General features: G+C 38.4%; 1 protein-coding gene across 2 annotated transcripts in view; it reads right to left on the bottom strand.

Moving 5' to 3' along the window:
- Positions 1-14767, bottom strand: part of MBOAT1 (membrane bound glycerophospholipid O-acyltransferase 1) — a 136953-nt gene extending 122186 nt beyond the window's left edge. Inside the window, exon 1 of one of the 2 annotated variants that reach the window (XM_074206962.1) lies at positions 14459-14767. In XM_074206962.1, coding sequence (XP_074063063.1) covers positions 14459-14557 — 99 coding nt within the window. In that variant the 5' untranslated portion in view covers positions 14558-14767. The remainder of the gene's footprint in view (positions 1-14458) is intronic. The other variant, XM_074206961.1, reaches the window with a different exon arrangement.
- Between the last annotated feature and the right edge of the window lie 680 nt (positions 14768-15447).

Raw genomic sequence — 15447 nt, 5'->3', positions numbered from 1 at the left:
TAAAGGAAATGGTGAGTCAAAAAAAAAACCTTAATTGCTCTTCTGTCTATAAGCTAGAACTTAAGAACCTTCTACATTCTAGCTCCAATTGATTTCTCCAGTCTTATTTCATTCTCCTCTTCCAAAGAACCTGAGAGGGAAATCCTGATGGAGAATATATAGAAATATATAGATGAGGATCAATTTAGGGAAAAGTAGAAGCAATATTAAGATAGGAAAATACTGCAACCAAAACCCTCCCAAAATGGATGAAAGGTTCCAGATCCAGATCACACAGCTGAAGCCATGAAATTAATGATAATTTCAATTAGCTTTACATATTCCAGAACAATCATTCTGATCAAAGTAAATTCCTGACTTAATGATAATTTTATTTTTCAAAAGGTAGAGTAAGCAATGAGGGGAATCACTATTTTGAAACCTGTTTTTGACAAATAACAAGTAGTTATTGAAGTAGATATAACAGAAACCTTCATAAAAAGTGACCAAAATGCATTTAATCTTAAATCTGCCATTAAATAGGTCAGGATGTTGTCTCATATTTACTCATATTTCAGGAGAGGGTAACACAAAGAATCCTGAGAAAGGATAAGTATGGGCCCATGATCTAAAATTCTATGGAGGAAGTCAGCTCACCAGGGATAAGATGTACTCAGGAATGGAATCCTGACAACACAAACACAAATGATTCCAATGGGGGTGGAGATGGGGAGGAGGGTGTGGGGAAGCTAACTAAAGAAATAGATTTGGCCAAACAAAGAACTCATCTAACAACTTAGCTTTTTAAAAGGCATGTATAAAAAATGAAAGAAAGGCTGGGTAACTAAGAATAAATATGAACAGAATGCTAAAATTTAAAACAAATTTAGACCTGAGCAAGGCTAAGGAACAAAAGAAAAATCAAAGGAAGAAAAGACAACTACTTGTGGTAAGTGGGTTCTTTATAATGATTAGCATAGAAAAAAGTTTTAATTTGTTTTTTCCCTACTTTCTGTAACAGGGACATTGCTATTCAAATTGAGATATATAGAATAAAATGGTTTATAGCAAACTGAAAATAAATATAAAAGAAGATGGTAAGGAAGAACCTGGTTTTTCTCAATGATTTCAAGAAAATTAGTAAATTCAGATAAAATACATCTCAGAGTACTAAAAAAAGAAGTATATTGCTCTGAAAAAAAGAAGTATATACATATATATGGACACAATAAAAGCTTTATAATAAAACAAAAGAATGAATGGAATTATGGTTGTGATTATAGAGCTTCTACTGAAAGTCTTGAAAAACTAATAGGGGAAAGAAGAGAAGTTCCACAGGACTAAAAAATGAGCAGATATTGTCCTGATTTTTAAAAAGGAAGGAAGGCAGGAGAGGTTGGTTCTTTCATCTCTAAGTCAGTGAACTGGACTTCAATTCCTTACAAAATTTGGTAACACATTACTAAAGGTAACTGTAAGTACTGGTCACTGAGACAGCAGATCATAAGAGAAAAATTTTGCCAAATTAAATTCATTTCTTCATTCAGAATTACTAGATGAGAAGACAAAGGTTATATACTGTAGACATAATATAACAACATACCTGAATTTCAATAAGGCATTTGACAATGTGTCTCACATTATCTACTGACAAAGTGAAAAGAAGTTAGTGGCACGATAAAAGAGTTCTTTAATGTTTAGATTCTTTTTTGTTTATTTATTTTATATTATTACAATAATATTGTTGTCAGAGTGATCATAAACCCTCCTCCCCCAAAAAAAGATGAGAAACCTCAAGAACCATAAGAGAGGGAAAAAAGTGTACTTCTGTCTGTGTTCGGTTTCCAATGGCTCTCTCTGGGATGAGTTGTCTTCTCCATCATAGCCACCAGAGAAGTTGCTTCAATATTTTTCCCACATCACTAGCTATATTTCCCTCCACTCTATTCCTCCCCACTCTCATCTATTCCATTCTCTCTTTTCTTTCATCCTGTCCCTTTTCAGAAGTGTGTTGCATCTGAGTACCCTCTCCCACAATCTTCCCTCTCTTCTATCCTCTACTACTCCTTTCCCTCAGCCCCCATTTCCCCTTATCCTATCTCTTTCCTCTTATTTTTCTCTAGGGTAAGATAGATTTCTATACCCTATTAAGCATGTATGTCATTCCCTCTCTGAGCCATTTCTGATAAGAATGAAGGTTCACTCTTCCTCCTCGCCTTCCCCCCCATTCAACTCCATTGTGAAAACTTTTTCTTGACTCTTATATGAAATCTCTTAGCCCATTCTTCCTCTCCTTTCTCTTCCTCCCAGTACTTTTCTTTATCACCCATTGACTCTATCTTTTTACTATATTTTACCATTATATTCAGCTCCCTCCTGTGCTTTGTCTATATATGCTCCTTCTAACTGCTCCTATAAATGAGAAAGTTCATATGAGTTATCAGTATCTTCTTCCCAAGCAGGAATACAAGCAGTTCAACATTTAAGTTCTCGTCCACCCTCTCTATGGTTCATCTGAGTCCTGTACTTGGAGATCAAACTTTCTGTTCAGCTCTGGTTGTTTCAATAGGAAAGTTTGAAAGTCCCATTTCATTGAAATTTCATCTTTTCCCCTGAAAGAGGATGTTCAGTTTTGCTGGGTAGTTTATTCTCAATTGTAAACCAAGATCTTTTGCCTTGTAGAATATCATATTCCAAGCCCTATGAGCCCTTAATGTAGATGTTGCCAGATACTGTATAATCCTGACTGTAGAGCCACAATAGTTGAATTGCTTGTTTCTGGCAGCTTTTAGTATTTTCTCTTTGACTTGGGAGTTTTGGAGTTTGGCTATAATATTCATGGAAGTTTGGGGGGGGGCTCTCTTTCAGGGGGTGATTGGTGAATTCCCTCAATTTCTATTTTATCCTCTGGTTCTAGGATATCAGGGCAATTTTGCTGTATAATTTCTTGAAAAATGAAGTCTAGGCTCTTTTCCTTGCCATGACTTTCAGATAGCCCAATACATTTTAAATTATCTCTCCTGAATCCATTTTCAAGGTCAGTTGTTTTGCCAATGAGATATTTCACATTTTCTTCTAATTTGGGGGGGGGGGGGTATAATTTGATTTCTTCCTGAGTTCTTACAAAGTCAGCAGCTTCATTTAGTTCCATTCTGCATTTGAAGGAGTTATTTTCTTCAGAGAGTTTTTTTAATCTCCTTTTCCGGCTGACCAATTCTGCTTTTTAAGGCATTCTTTTCATTTGCCTTTTGTGTTGCTTTTTCCATTTGACCTAAACTGGTTTATAGCATATTATTTTCTTCAGTATTTTTTGCATTTCTTTCAACAAGTTGATGACTTGGTTTTCATGATTTATCTGCATCACACTCATTTCTCCTCCCAATTTTTCCTCTACCTCCCTTAATTGCTTTCAAAGTCTTTTTTTTTTAGCTCTTCCATAGTCTGAACTCATTTTCTCTTTCTCTTGGAGGTTTTGGATACAGAAGCTTTAATTTTGTCATCATCTGAGTATGTATTTTGATCCTCCAAGGGACCAAAGTAATTTTCTATGGTCAGTCTTCTTTTTCTGTTGTTTGCTCATTTCCTCCACCTATGACTGATTTACCACACTTCCAAGGTTTGGGAGATTTGGGGGGGGGGGGGGACAACCCAGAGGGACCTTAATTCCTCCAAGGTCTTAAGAGAGACTCTGACTGCTCCCTTGCCTGTGTTCAGGCTGGAGCTGTGAGGAGGGTCCCTGCTCAGCTATGGTGGTACTGTGGGGGCCTAGACTGCAATCTATGTGGGCAACCTATGTGGGCAAACAGCTGAGTCCTGACCCAGGGAGAGCAGAGAGACCTCTGCAGTCTCCCCTGACCCCCCTTACCATCTGTGGGCTGAGAGCTCTGGATGTGCTGGGTGGCTCTGCCAGCTCCTGTTCCAGGTTCTCATTGCAGGGCTGCTCTGAGCCAGAGCTCTGGTCTGCACTCACTCTGGTAGAGCATAGTTCTACCACCACTCTTTCCCACTTTCCCCCATAATCTCTGGGCTAAGATGTCTGGAACTGCTCACTCTGCCACAGACCCAGGCACCCAGCCAGGTTGTGCTGCTCTATGGCTATGGCTACACTGAGGCTTTTTCCAACCCCCTGGTCCCAGTGAAACAGACCTTTCCTGTGAAATTTCTAAGTTGACTTGGACTGGGAAATTGTATCACTCAGTCTTTCTGTGCGTTCTGCTCCTCTAAATTTTGACTAAAGTCATAATTTGATGACTTTTGGAGTTTTGGGGGGAATGAGTTTCCAGGAATTCCTGCCTTCACACCACTATTTTGGCTCCGCTTTAATGTTTAGATTAACAGATTTGTAAGAACTTGAATAACTTGACCGAATCCAAAAGATAATCACTATTGAATCAATATTGTGCTGAAAAGTGGTATCTAATGGGATGTCCCAGAAAATTGTCTTGTTTGACATTTGATAGATAGATAGAGAGATAGATAGATGATAGATAGATAGATAGATAGATAGATAATAGAGGAAGATGAAAGAAATAAATAGATAGAGCTTAAATAAAGAGATAAATGGCATGTGTTTCAGATTTGTGTATGGTATGAACCTAGGTCCCCAAAAGATCTCAAAAGATCTATGAAAAAAGAAGCAAAAACATCAAATAGGAATAAAGGGGCTTTAAAATATCAATTTCCCAAAGATCTATCTTAGATACATGGAAAATTCCGTGAGAAATAGCGGAAAGAAGGAAGGAAGGAAGGAAGGAAGGAAGGAAGGAAGGAAGGAAGGAAGGAAGGAAGGAAGGAAGGAAGGAAGAAAGGAAGGTAGGAAGGAATATATGAAGGCAGGAAGGTAGGAAGACGACAGGAAGAAGGCAAGAAGAAAGCAAGACAGGAAAAAAGCAGGAAGGAAAAGTCAGTGATTAGTCAGCAAAGGGACAGTGCAGCCAAACAGGCAAATGTGACCCTAAGCAGAATTAATGAATACAGAGTTTCTAGTATGTGGAAGCTGATAAACCTGATTTACTCTGTTCTAGCCAGAGCTCATATAGGGCTTTGTATCCACTTCTAGGAATTACATTTTTAGGAAGAACAAATCCTCATTCAAAAAGTTAGTTAAGGAAACTAGAATTTTATCTCTAAGAAGACTTAGGAGGAACATAAATGTCTCCAAATATTGAAAAGCTGTTATACGTACAACTTGTTTTACTCAAACCCAGAGGACATAAACAAGAGCAGTAGACAGAAGTCAAAAACAGATTTTTATCTCTATATAAAAGAAAGATTCCTAGGAATTAAAGCTATATTAAAGTAGTATGGCTGGCCTGAGGAGTTACAGTTCTCCACCTTCAGGTAGATGCCAAGAGTTCACTTATCAGAGATATCTCATAGCATTTGTGCTGTAGAGGTAAAAGAAGGACTTTAGAATCAAATGATTTAGGTTTCCATCTCTGCTCTGTATTGTCTGTTAACTTGAAAGGACACAACTTTTTAAGAATTCAGAATCATCTTTAAAATGAAAGGATGAACTAGATCAGAGGTGTCAAACACAGGGCCTCCCATGTTTAAAAGGGAACTGGGGAAGTTTAACAAAATAAATTAAAATAAAATATAGCCTAAATAATATTAATGTGATTTCCTAAGCCAATATGTGGCCTGCAGGGATCCTCACACATATGTATACATAAACACATATGCATATATATGCATATGTATACATAAGCCAACCCTGCTTCTACCTGAGTTTGACACCATTGTCCTGAAGGATCTCAAAGGGCCTTTCCAGTTTTAAAGTCTGGTATTTATGTCCTGTGAAGTAGTCCTTCAGGTCCTAGTTTTTCCAGCTAGTTGTCAACTAATCCCTGATAATTACTAAGTAAATATTTCTTGCTAAGTCACAGAAAAGGTCAAACAGCCCCAGTTTAACTCTTCCTGGAATCTATTTCCTACTACATTTATTCTTTTCTTTGATTTTTCTCAAACACTCTCTAGATTTACCACTTTTTTTAATTTAATGATCAAATAAGACAAACAGAAATACAATAATTCAGGTTTGAACAGTTACAATTATAATAAAAAATAACATCCTAATTCTTTCATAAACTACAGCTAACTAGTTTCTAACTCTACATACTGGATTCTAACTACCTTTAGTGTATTCTATTAATTAATTAGACCTGATATTATTCACCTGTGACTATTCATAGCCATAATTTCTGTCTGAAATTGATAAGTCCCACCTTCTATCTTGATGAAGAAAAAAAATGTCTCTAGTACTTTCTTCCAGCAGTTTTATTGTACTTCCTCTCTTATACTGTACTAATCATACTAATAATCAGACCAGAAAAAGAAATATGGTATATTTGTAAGTCGCTATAGGAGCCTTAATGGAAAATTAAACTTCAACAGAAGTTTGCACAGGGAACCTAGCTATAAAACTGGGGTGTTGAGGGAGGGGAGAGAAGCTAGATTAAGAATTCTTGGGTGGCTAGGTGGCTAAGTGGATAAAGCATGGGCCCTGGAATCAGGAGGACCTGAGTTCACATCCAGCCTCAGACACTTAATTACCTAGCTGTGTGGCCTTGGGCAAGCCACTTAACCCCATTGCCTTGCAAAAATAAAAAAAAATCCTATTAGCATATGCAAAGTTGTACCTAGCATAGTGTCACACACATAAGTACTTAAGAAATACTAGTTCTATTGATCAGTGAGATAAAGAAAATATGAAACTGGATAACATACATTAGCAATCAATCCTAGTTAATTTTTGAAGGAGGAGAGAAATAAATGTACACAATTTTAGGTATCATTTCAAAGGTGAAACCAGAAAGTAAAGATGGTTATACTCCTTTTGGGCTCATCTAGGAAAAACCATCAAGATGGTTTCAGAAGGTGTTTAAATAGAAATGATATGTCTCCTTCCATCCATCTTATTCGGTCATGTTCAACTCTTTGTGACCCCACTTGGAGTTTTCTTGGCAGAGATACAGAGAAGAGTGGTTTGCCATTTCCTGCAGCTAATTTTACAGATAAGGAAACTGAGGCAAACAGGGCTAAATGAATTGCCCAGGGTCCCATACCTAGTAAGCTCAGAAAAAAACTGAACTAGAACTTCTAGTAAACCAAAACCAAAAAAAAGAAAAAATCCGACTATCCAAGATTGTTGAAAAAAGTATCATAAACAAGGAAGTCTAAGTTTAGTGACATTTATAGGTTAAACTGCTTCATAAAATTTCACAAACTAGGAATTTAGCAATTTCCTGCTATTCCCACTCAGTGAATCATTTGCCCCACCCCATTATGTCCTGTATCACTAAGGGTACACTGAATTTCAGGTTAGAATTGCAGGAGAAAATAGCTATTTAGGGACCAGGCCTCTGATTCTTCTGTTAGAGGAAATTTCTGAATGAGGAGACTCCCTCTACTCATTAATCTTCTCTGTGAATATTAGTTTTAAGAAAATTTTCTGAGTAAATAATTACCCAGGGTCACATAGAATGGCAAAACCTGAACTCAGGTCTTCTGGCCTTCTGGACAAGTTCTCTTAACTACTGCCCTATGCTCCTTCTTGGATCTGCAGAATAGTAAATGAAATTAAGTTAAAGAAAATTACTATAAATGTTTTGCCTCACTGAAATGACTAAAATCAAAAACAGGCTTTTCACTAGTTCTTCACAAATTAGGAAATATGGTCAATTTTTTGTGTAAATGTAATGTTTTATTTAAAAAACACTAAGAATAGGAAATTATTTACAAAGGTATAATAACTGAGAAATCCTCAGCTAATACAACATAAAATCTTATTTCAAAAATATATTCTTTAATCAATTTCAGATATCATGAACACTAAAAGTTCTCTATACATCACTGTCAGTATTACTGATGTGGAAAATTTGATTAAATACCATTAACTTTTAAGAGTTGAAAGGTGAACTCTCTCTAAAACTGTTGGGAAAATTGAAAGTTAGTCTGGCAGAAATTTGAATTAGACCACCATCTCACACCCCATAACAAGATCAGGGTACAGGGTACCCAAAATGGGTACAGGATTTAGACATAAAAGACAATATTATAAGCAACTAAGGAGATCAAGGAATAGTTTACCTGTCTGATCTATGAAAAGGGAAGTAGATGGAGAACATCATTAAAAACAAACTAGACAATTTTGGTTACATAAAATTAAAAAGTTTTTGCACAAACAAAACCACTGTAACCAAGATCAAAAGAAATGTAGTAAATTGGGAAACAATTTTACAACTAGTATTTCTGACAAAGGCCTCATTTCTAAAATATATAGAGAACTGAGTAAAATTTATATTTAAAAAAGTCATTCCCCAATTGGCAAATGGTCAAAGGACTTGCAGAGGCAATTTACAGATGAGGAAACAAAGAGATCCATAATCACGTGAAAAATTACTCTAAATCATTACTGATTAGAGAAATACAAATTAAAGTATCTCTGAGGTACTATCTCACACCTCTCAGATTGGCCAATATGACCGGAAAGGACAATGATCAATGTTGGAAGGAATGTGGGAAATCTGGGACACTAATACATTGTTGGTGGAGCTGTGAACTGATGCAGTCTTTCTGAAGAGCAATTTGGAATTATGCCCAAAGGGCAATAAAAATGTGCATATCTTTTGATCCAGCAATTACCACTACTGGGTCTATAACCTGAAGAGATGATGAAAAAGGGTAAAAACATCACTTGTACAAAAATATCCATGGCAGCTCTGTTTGCAGTGGCAAAGAATTGGAAAGTAAGTGAATGTCAATCAATTGGAGAAAGATCAATTGGAGGATGAGAAGATGGGTGGCATCCATGCTCCATAAGAACCAATCTTGGGGGGGGGTGGATTGGTGGTGCAGTGGATAGAGCACTGGCCCTGGAGTCAGGAGTACCTGAGTTCAAATCCAGCCTCAGACACTTTCTAATTACATAGCTGTGTAGCCTTGAGCAAGCCACTTAATCCCATTGCCTTGCAAGAAAAAAAAAAGAACCAGTCTTGGAGTTTATCTCCAAAATAATCTTGCCCATCCTTCTCCAACATTCCTCTTTCCTTCCTGACCTATGAACAAATTTTGGCAAAGAATTGGAAATCAAGTGAGTGTCCATGAATTTGAGAATGACTGAACAAATTGTGGTATATGTATATTATGGAACACTATTGTTCTATTAGAAACCAGAAGGGATGGGAATTCAGAGAAGCCTGGAAGGATTTGCATGAACTGATACTGAGCAAGATGAGCAGAACCAGAAGAACACTGTACACCATAACAGTAACATGGGTGTGATGATCAACCTTGATGGACTTGCTCATTTCATCAGTGCAATAATCAGAGACAATTTTAGAGTATCTTCGATGGAGAATACCATCTTTATCCAGAGAAAGAATTGTAGAATTTAAACAAAAACCAAAGACTATTACTTTCAATTAAAAAAAAAGTTATCTTGTGTATTATGTAATGTTGCTATCTCTTGTATTTTATGTTTTCCTTAAAGATATGATTTTTCTCTCAACACATTCAGTTTTGATCAATGTATAGCTTAGAAACAATGTAAAGACTATCAGACTGCCTTCTGTGGGGGGTGGGAGGAAGGAAGGGAGGTTGGGGGGGGGAATTGTAAAATTCAAAAAATAGAAAAATAGGTTCATCTTTAAAAAAAAAAAAGGAGTTGAAACAGGAGTTCCAAAGAAGATAATGATTCACCAGCTGTGTCCTTAGGCATAATTGAAAAATACTTCACAATTGGATAAATAAATGTTCTCCCTTTGCATAATGGCATTTGTTAAGTTCAGGGATCAATTCTTCTAGAGAACATTTTTTAATCAGTCAAATCTATAGTTAAGTAATTTTCCTGTTGTTTTCTTATAAGAGATTATTATAAAACATTGAATTGAATTACATTAATACAACTTTAGGGCATTTTTTTGTTTATTTATTGAGGGATTTTATATTTTAAACTAGAAAAACTCTAGGAAGTGTTAACATGGTACCATCACAAAATGCCTACTGGTGGGGGAAACTGTCCTTGATTATTAAATCTATAAGTGTAAACTAATTACCAAGTGCATAAAGTATAAATTAATTGCTAAAATTATAAAGGGGTTCAGGAAGGCAACCAAATCTCTTTGGGGGGAGGGGCCCTAAAGATGTATATAAAAAAAGACAGATAAGAATTGGGAAATGGGAGGAACTAGAATCCTAAATCAAGCTTACTCACTGACTCCAGAAGATAGTATCTTAGCTTTATTAGCAGCCTAGAAATTAAAGGCATCACTAAAATAGTATCTTCATGGGAAAACTAGAGGGCATACTGGCTTTAATAGGGTTTGAAGAAGTCATTTTCCTTTTTGTTTTCCTTCTAGAGACCATATATGGGTAACTCAGATACTGAACAATAACAATACCAAGGTTAAAGACCTCTTCAAAAATGATGCCTTTCCCCTAGGAGACTTAAGATCAATTGGAGGATGAGAAGATGGGTGGTATCCATGCTCCATAAGAACCAATCTTGGAGTTTGTTTCCAAAATAACCTCACCCATTCTTCTCCAATATTCCTCTTTCCTTCCTAACCTATGAAAGTTCCCAACTTTCCCTCTTCTATACTGGGAGCCAGACTCTAAGGAGAAGGAAAAGATCTAAACACTAAAGAGAATAAAGCAGCAACTGGCTAGGTCCTATATGGAAAATTTCCCCTCCTTCTGTGTAAAATTACTTTGTTTAAATTTGTACTATCTGTAAACCTGAGAGAATAATCTTTCTGCTACTCTGAGGATAAAGGTGGATGTTGCTGTTTAGTCTTGTCAGGTATATCTGACTCTTCTTGCTTCCTGTCAACCCCTTGACCCCCAAATCACCTCAATGTTATAGCAAGCACCCTTTGGAAGACTCAGGCTCCAGGGTAGTGAGTAATTATTAAAAGTCCTACTCACCCATTTTCATTCAGGGTGAGATAGAATGAGTCACACAGAATGAGTGGGCATGGGTGGGTTTTGACATCTCTTACAATTCTCATCACATTAGCTTTGCCCATAAAAAACTACCCCTCCTTTCCTGAACTTCCTTATTTCTATCAAAGATACCATCATTCTTCTATTCACCCAAGTTATAATCTTCAGCACAAATTCAATGTAATATTTTTGATTCCTCATTTTCCCTAACCCCACCAATACAAGCAACTGCCTCCACAATATCTCTCAAATCATTTACCTCCTCACTATTCATAACAAGTATTTCAGACCTTCATGAGCTCTTTTCTGGACTAAAGTCTCATAATTGGTCTTCTTGACTTAAGCCTCTTCCAGCCTCCACACAGTTGTCAAATTGATTTCCGCAAAGCAAAGGTCTGACCATGTCACTCCCTACTAAGTAAACTCCAGTGGCTCACTACTCACTCTAAGATAAAATATTATTTCATCATTATATATTATTTTTAAAAGTCTTTTTTGTGTAAGATTTATAAGACATATAACTACCAAGACTAGAGGATGAGCTTCATTTTTAAACAAATGAATGTGCTGATAAGATAACATGATCAAATAAACTTTAAAAACCATTCTTCAAAGCAACTTATGACCCTAAAACTGAATAGAGGCAAAAGTCAGGTAAGGGTAATAAGGAAAAAAGTTAATCCCAGACTAAACATCTGGCTAATAAATCTACTTCAGACAAACCACTGGGAAGAGAGAGAGGACAAATCAAGGATGATATTCATTCACAGAACTTCTAAGAAACAGGAGCAATGGAAAAGTAAATGAAATCATTGTCAAAACAGAGCAAGAATACCTGAAACAAACTGGAGAAATATTTAAGCCAGAAAAGGGTCTTTCTTATCCAGGGAACCAAAAATGAAGGTAAGAGTTTAAAAGGACTTAGAGCCATTACCAGGAAGTTAAAGGAAATTCTCAAGAAGTCTTTACAGAAAGGTCAAAAATACCATAGTAGTTAGGTGGCACAATGGACTGTGAAAAACTTTTTTTTGTTGGGTTTCTTTTTTATGTTTTTGTCCTTCATTTTCAAGAAGACCATGACATCAGGGGAAATGATGTCATGACAAGCACATGATTTGGATTTGAGTGAGGTGGGTGCTGTACTAAGACATCAATCTCACTTCTCCAGAGCCTTCTGGGTCCAGTGGCCAGATATGAATGAAGAAGACAGGAGATGCCCCTGGATGTAAGGCAATCAGGGTTAAAAAGACTTGTCCAATGTCACACAGCTAGTAAATGTCTAAGAGTGGATTTGAACTCCTGTGCTCTATCCAATGCACCACCTAGCTGCCCTAATGGGAAAGCAGGAAGAGTCAGACATACCTGACAAGACTAAACAGCAACATCCACCTTTATCCTCAGAGTAGCAGAAAGATTATTCTCTCAGGTTTACAGATAGTACAAATTTAAACAAAGTAATTTTACATAGTATCATGTACATAATAAATAGGCACTCCAGAAATATTATAGAACTTAATTGGTCTTTGTTAATCCACTGGAAAATAGAATTAATACCATTCTGATGTAGGTAAATTTGTGAAAATTATTCCTCTCCTTTCCCCCCTCCAAAAATGATATACTCTGTTTTGATAACATTGTTTTCCTTTATAAAGAAAAAATAGAAAGGTGAAAACTCCACCTAGATCACATTCAGATGATCATTGAAAGCAGAAGAAAGGGGGGGGGGAGTGTAAGAAATGTATTGAACTAGAAGGTGAATTTTTTTTAAAAAGTGAAACTCCAAATTCCTAATTCTACATTCTGATCTTCCAAATAAACTAAAACATATATTTCACTATCAGGTAAAAAATTTCTCAGGTTGGGGGTCAGACCTCCTCTACACTCGAGAAGTGGTAGGAGAGATACACTGAAGTTACAGAGAAAGGTTTCAATGTTTCCAACAGATGTTTGGTAGTTGATACAGAGAAAGCTAACTTTCTCAAAATATATCTTCCTCAACTCTTTTTCCTTCCAGTTCCTCTTTCAACAATTTTCCCATAGTTCCCTCCCTCTTTACCTCCCAAACTTTCCTCCAGTCTAAAATGATCTGGAGATAGAAACTGCTTTATATAAGTTCTGAGAGCTGGTTGCACTAGAAAAAAAATCCAAACCCACTACTAACAAATATTATAAATATGCATCTTTTTACATAAAAGAGAAAACCTCCACTACACAATAGTTGAAAGAATGACTTTTTGTTTTTGTGAAAAGGGGAAGAAGATCACAAAGAAACAGCTTTATTTTGTCTCAATTCAGAAGGATTTGACATTGTATTTGTGTCTCTGTCTGTACATGTGGCTGTCCACTTCCCATTCTCCTCCCTGATAGTAACTCATGACTTTAAAAATGCATACATGAGCTAGCATCTGTTCTATCTGCCAATTTCCTGTGTCTCAGTTTCGAAACTTTTGATGAAGCACCAGTCAGGTGGAGGTTACAGTTAGATCTTCACAACTGGAGGCAGCAGTAGGTTGGCTCAAAAAAACAATGTGTGAATTAAGGCCAATTTTCAGGTAAGACTTCCTCATTGCTAAAGAAATTCGTGTAAAAAGGGCAACAGGTGTTTTCATGTTAGAAAAGAGATGGAGTAAGAGATCATCAAGTGAAAGAAAAGGAAAGGAAAGCTGGTCAACGTGCAGAAGCACCAATAACAATACACAAAATATCATTCATACCTTCTAAAACCAACTCACTAGGGATACCACTACCATTTTTTCCTATTGACATTTTATGATTTCTGGACCATCACTAACTGACTCAACCCATCAGAAAAACACCTTTTCTTTTAGCTCTAGAGCTACTCAGTAGCCACAGACTCCTAAAAATAAGCTGCATCAGAATCAAGTAGAAGTACTCCAAAGACTTCTCTGAGTTTCAGCAAGCCCTTCTTCATACATAGACGGCTGTACACCTACCTACAGTACAAATTTTGGGGCAGTTTACTTCCTAAATAGAAAGCACGCTTTCAAAGCAAAGTTCCCCTCCATGTAAAAGCGAACACATGCTGCTCCATGGATAGTAACTAAATCAGACATCTCTGATTTAGTGCACAAGAGATGAGGATCTTAAATTGTAAATTCTCAATTAAAAATAGTCCAGTCTGTCTTGTTGACATTTTGTTACCAGGGAAGAGAACGAAGAGGGAGGGGCGAGAAGAGAATGTGGAGTAAAAGAGGAAAGAGATGCAGAGGATCTTTTAGGTTCTGAAATAGAAGACCCAAAAAAATTGAAGTTCAGGCTTTAACGTGCCCCTTAGACTACACCCATTTCCTTTCAAAAGTAAAAATTCCATTTTGCAGAGTAACTTCTCACAGTTGCAAAACAGGCCCATGTGTCTAGCCTGTTAGCAAAATCCGGGACGGTTTTAAGAGATTTAACTTTTTCCCCCTCCTACTGAATACGTCTGTCCTTTTCTCCACCACTCATGCACCAGAGTTCTCTAGGGGACACAGGATGGGTAAAAAAGGGTCGAGCCCCCGTCCCCTGCTGTTACCTGGTCCAGAGGGATGCCCAGGAGGTCGCTGACCGGATGCAACAAGGTGGAGCCCGTGGTGCGGTAGGCAAGGCTGGCCGGCGGCGGCTCTTTTGCCATCCTGCATCTTCGGGGGGGCGCCGCCGCATTCGCCCCCACTCCGAGCTACCCTCCCTGGTGACTTCGCCCGGCCTGGCTGGGAACTGGACTCAGGCAAAGCCTAGGAACGAAGTCAGGAGGCCAAGCTGAAGTTGGGCTCCGGGCAGCAGCGGAGCAGAGCCGGGGGGAGCAGGCGCTGGCGCTGGTGCCGCGGTCACCCCAGAAGCAGCTGGCCGGGTGGGGAGCCCGCTCGGCTTCCCGCTCCCCACCTCTCCCCTCTTATTGGCCGCGGGGACCCAGGACAGCCCCGGGAGGCTGGCGTGGGGCAGCGGAGGGCGGGAGTCCTCTAACAGCCGAGCATTCCCTTCCTCGGCCCGCCTATTTCTGGCTCCGAGAGCCTGACGGAGAGCCGGGGAGAAGCCTCCGCCCCGTGGCCTCACCCGCCTCCCGAGCTGGGAGTGAGGGCTGGGCTGGCCCTGCGCTCCGGATCTTCCCAGCAAGGCCGGCAGCGGGTTCAAAGCTCCTGCTGGGGCTGCAGGCCGGACGCAGACTCCATTCTCAGAGGAGCCCCTTGCCTCAGCTTCTCGAAGACCACCGAAGATAGCTTTGGAAGGAGCTCCTCGGTTCACCCTGCTCAACGCCGTCTTTTTATAGTTTTGAGGAAATTCAGACCCACAGAAGACTTACCTGTTACACAGGTAACAAATTTAAGCACAGAGCAGGTATCTGAACACAGATCCGTTGACTCTAAATTGAAGGTCATTTTCATTATACCATATTTGCCCAAGGGGACATATCCCTGCGCTTTAACGCCCATTCTGTGCCTTGCTCTTGCGAGATTCCCCAAAAGTCTCTAGATGGTGCAGTGGAGAGAGCACTGGCCTTGCAGCCAGGAGTTCAAATGCGGCCTA

Source organism: Macrotis lagotis, chromosome X, assembly GCF_037893015.1.
Source record: "Macrotis lagotis isolate mMagLag1 chromosome X, bilby.v1.9.chrom.fasta, whole genome shotgun sequence".
NCBI classification, from domain to species: Eukaryota; Metazoa; Chordata; class Mammalia; order Peramelemorphia; family Peramelidae; genus Macrotis; species Macrotis lagotis.
This window is presented reverse-complemented; position numbering and strand designations above follow the sequence as displayed.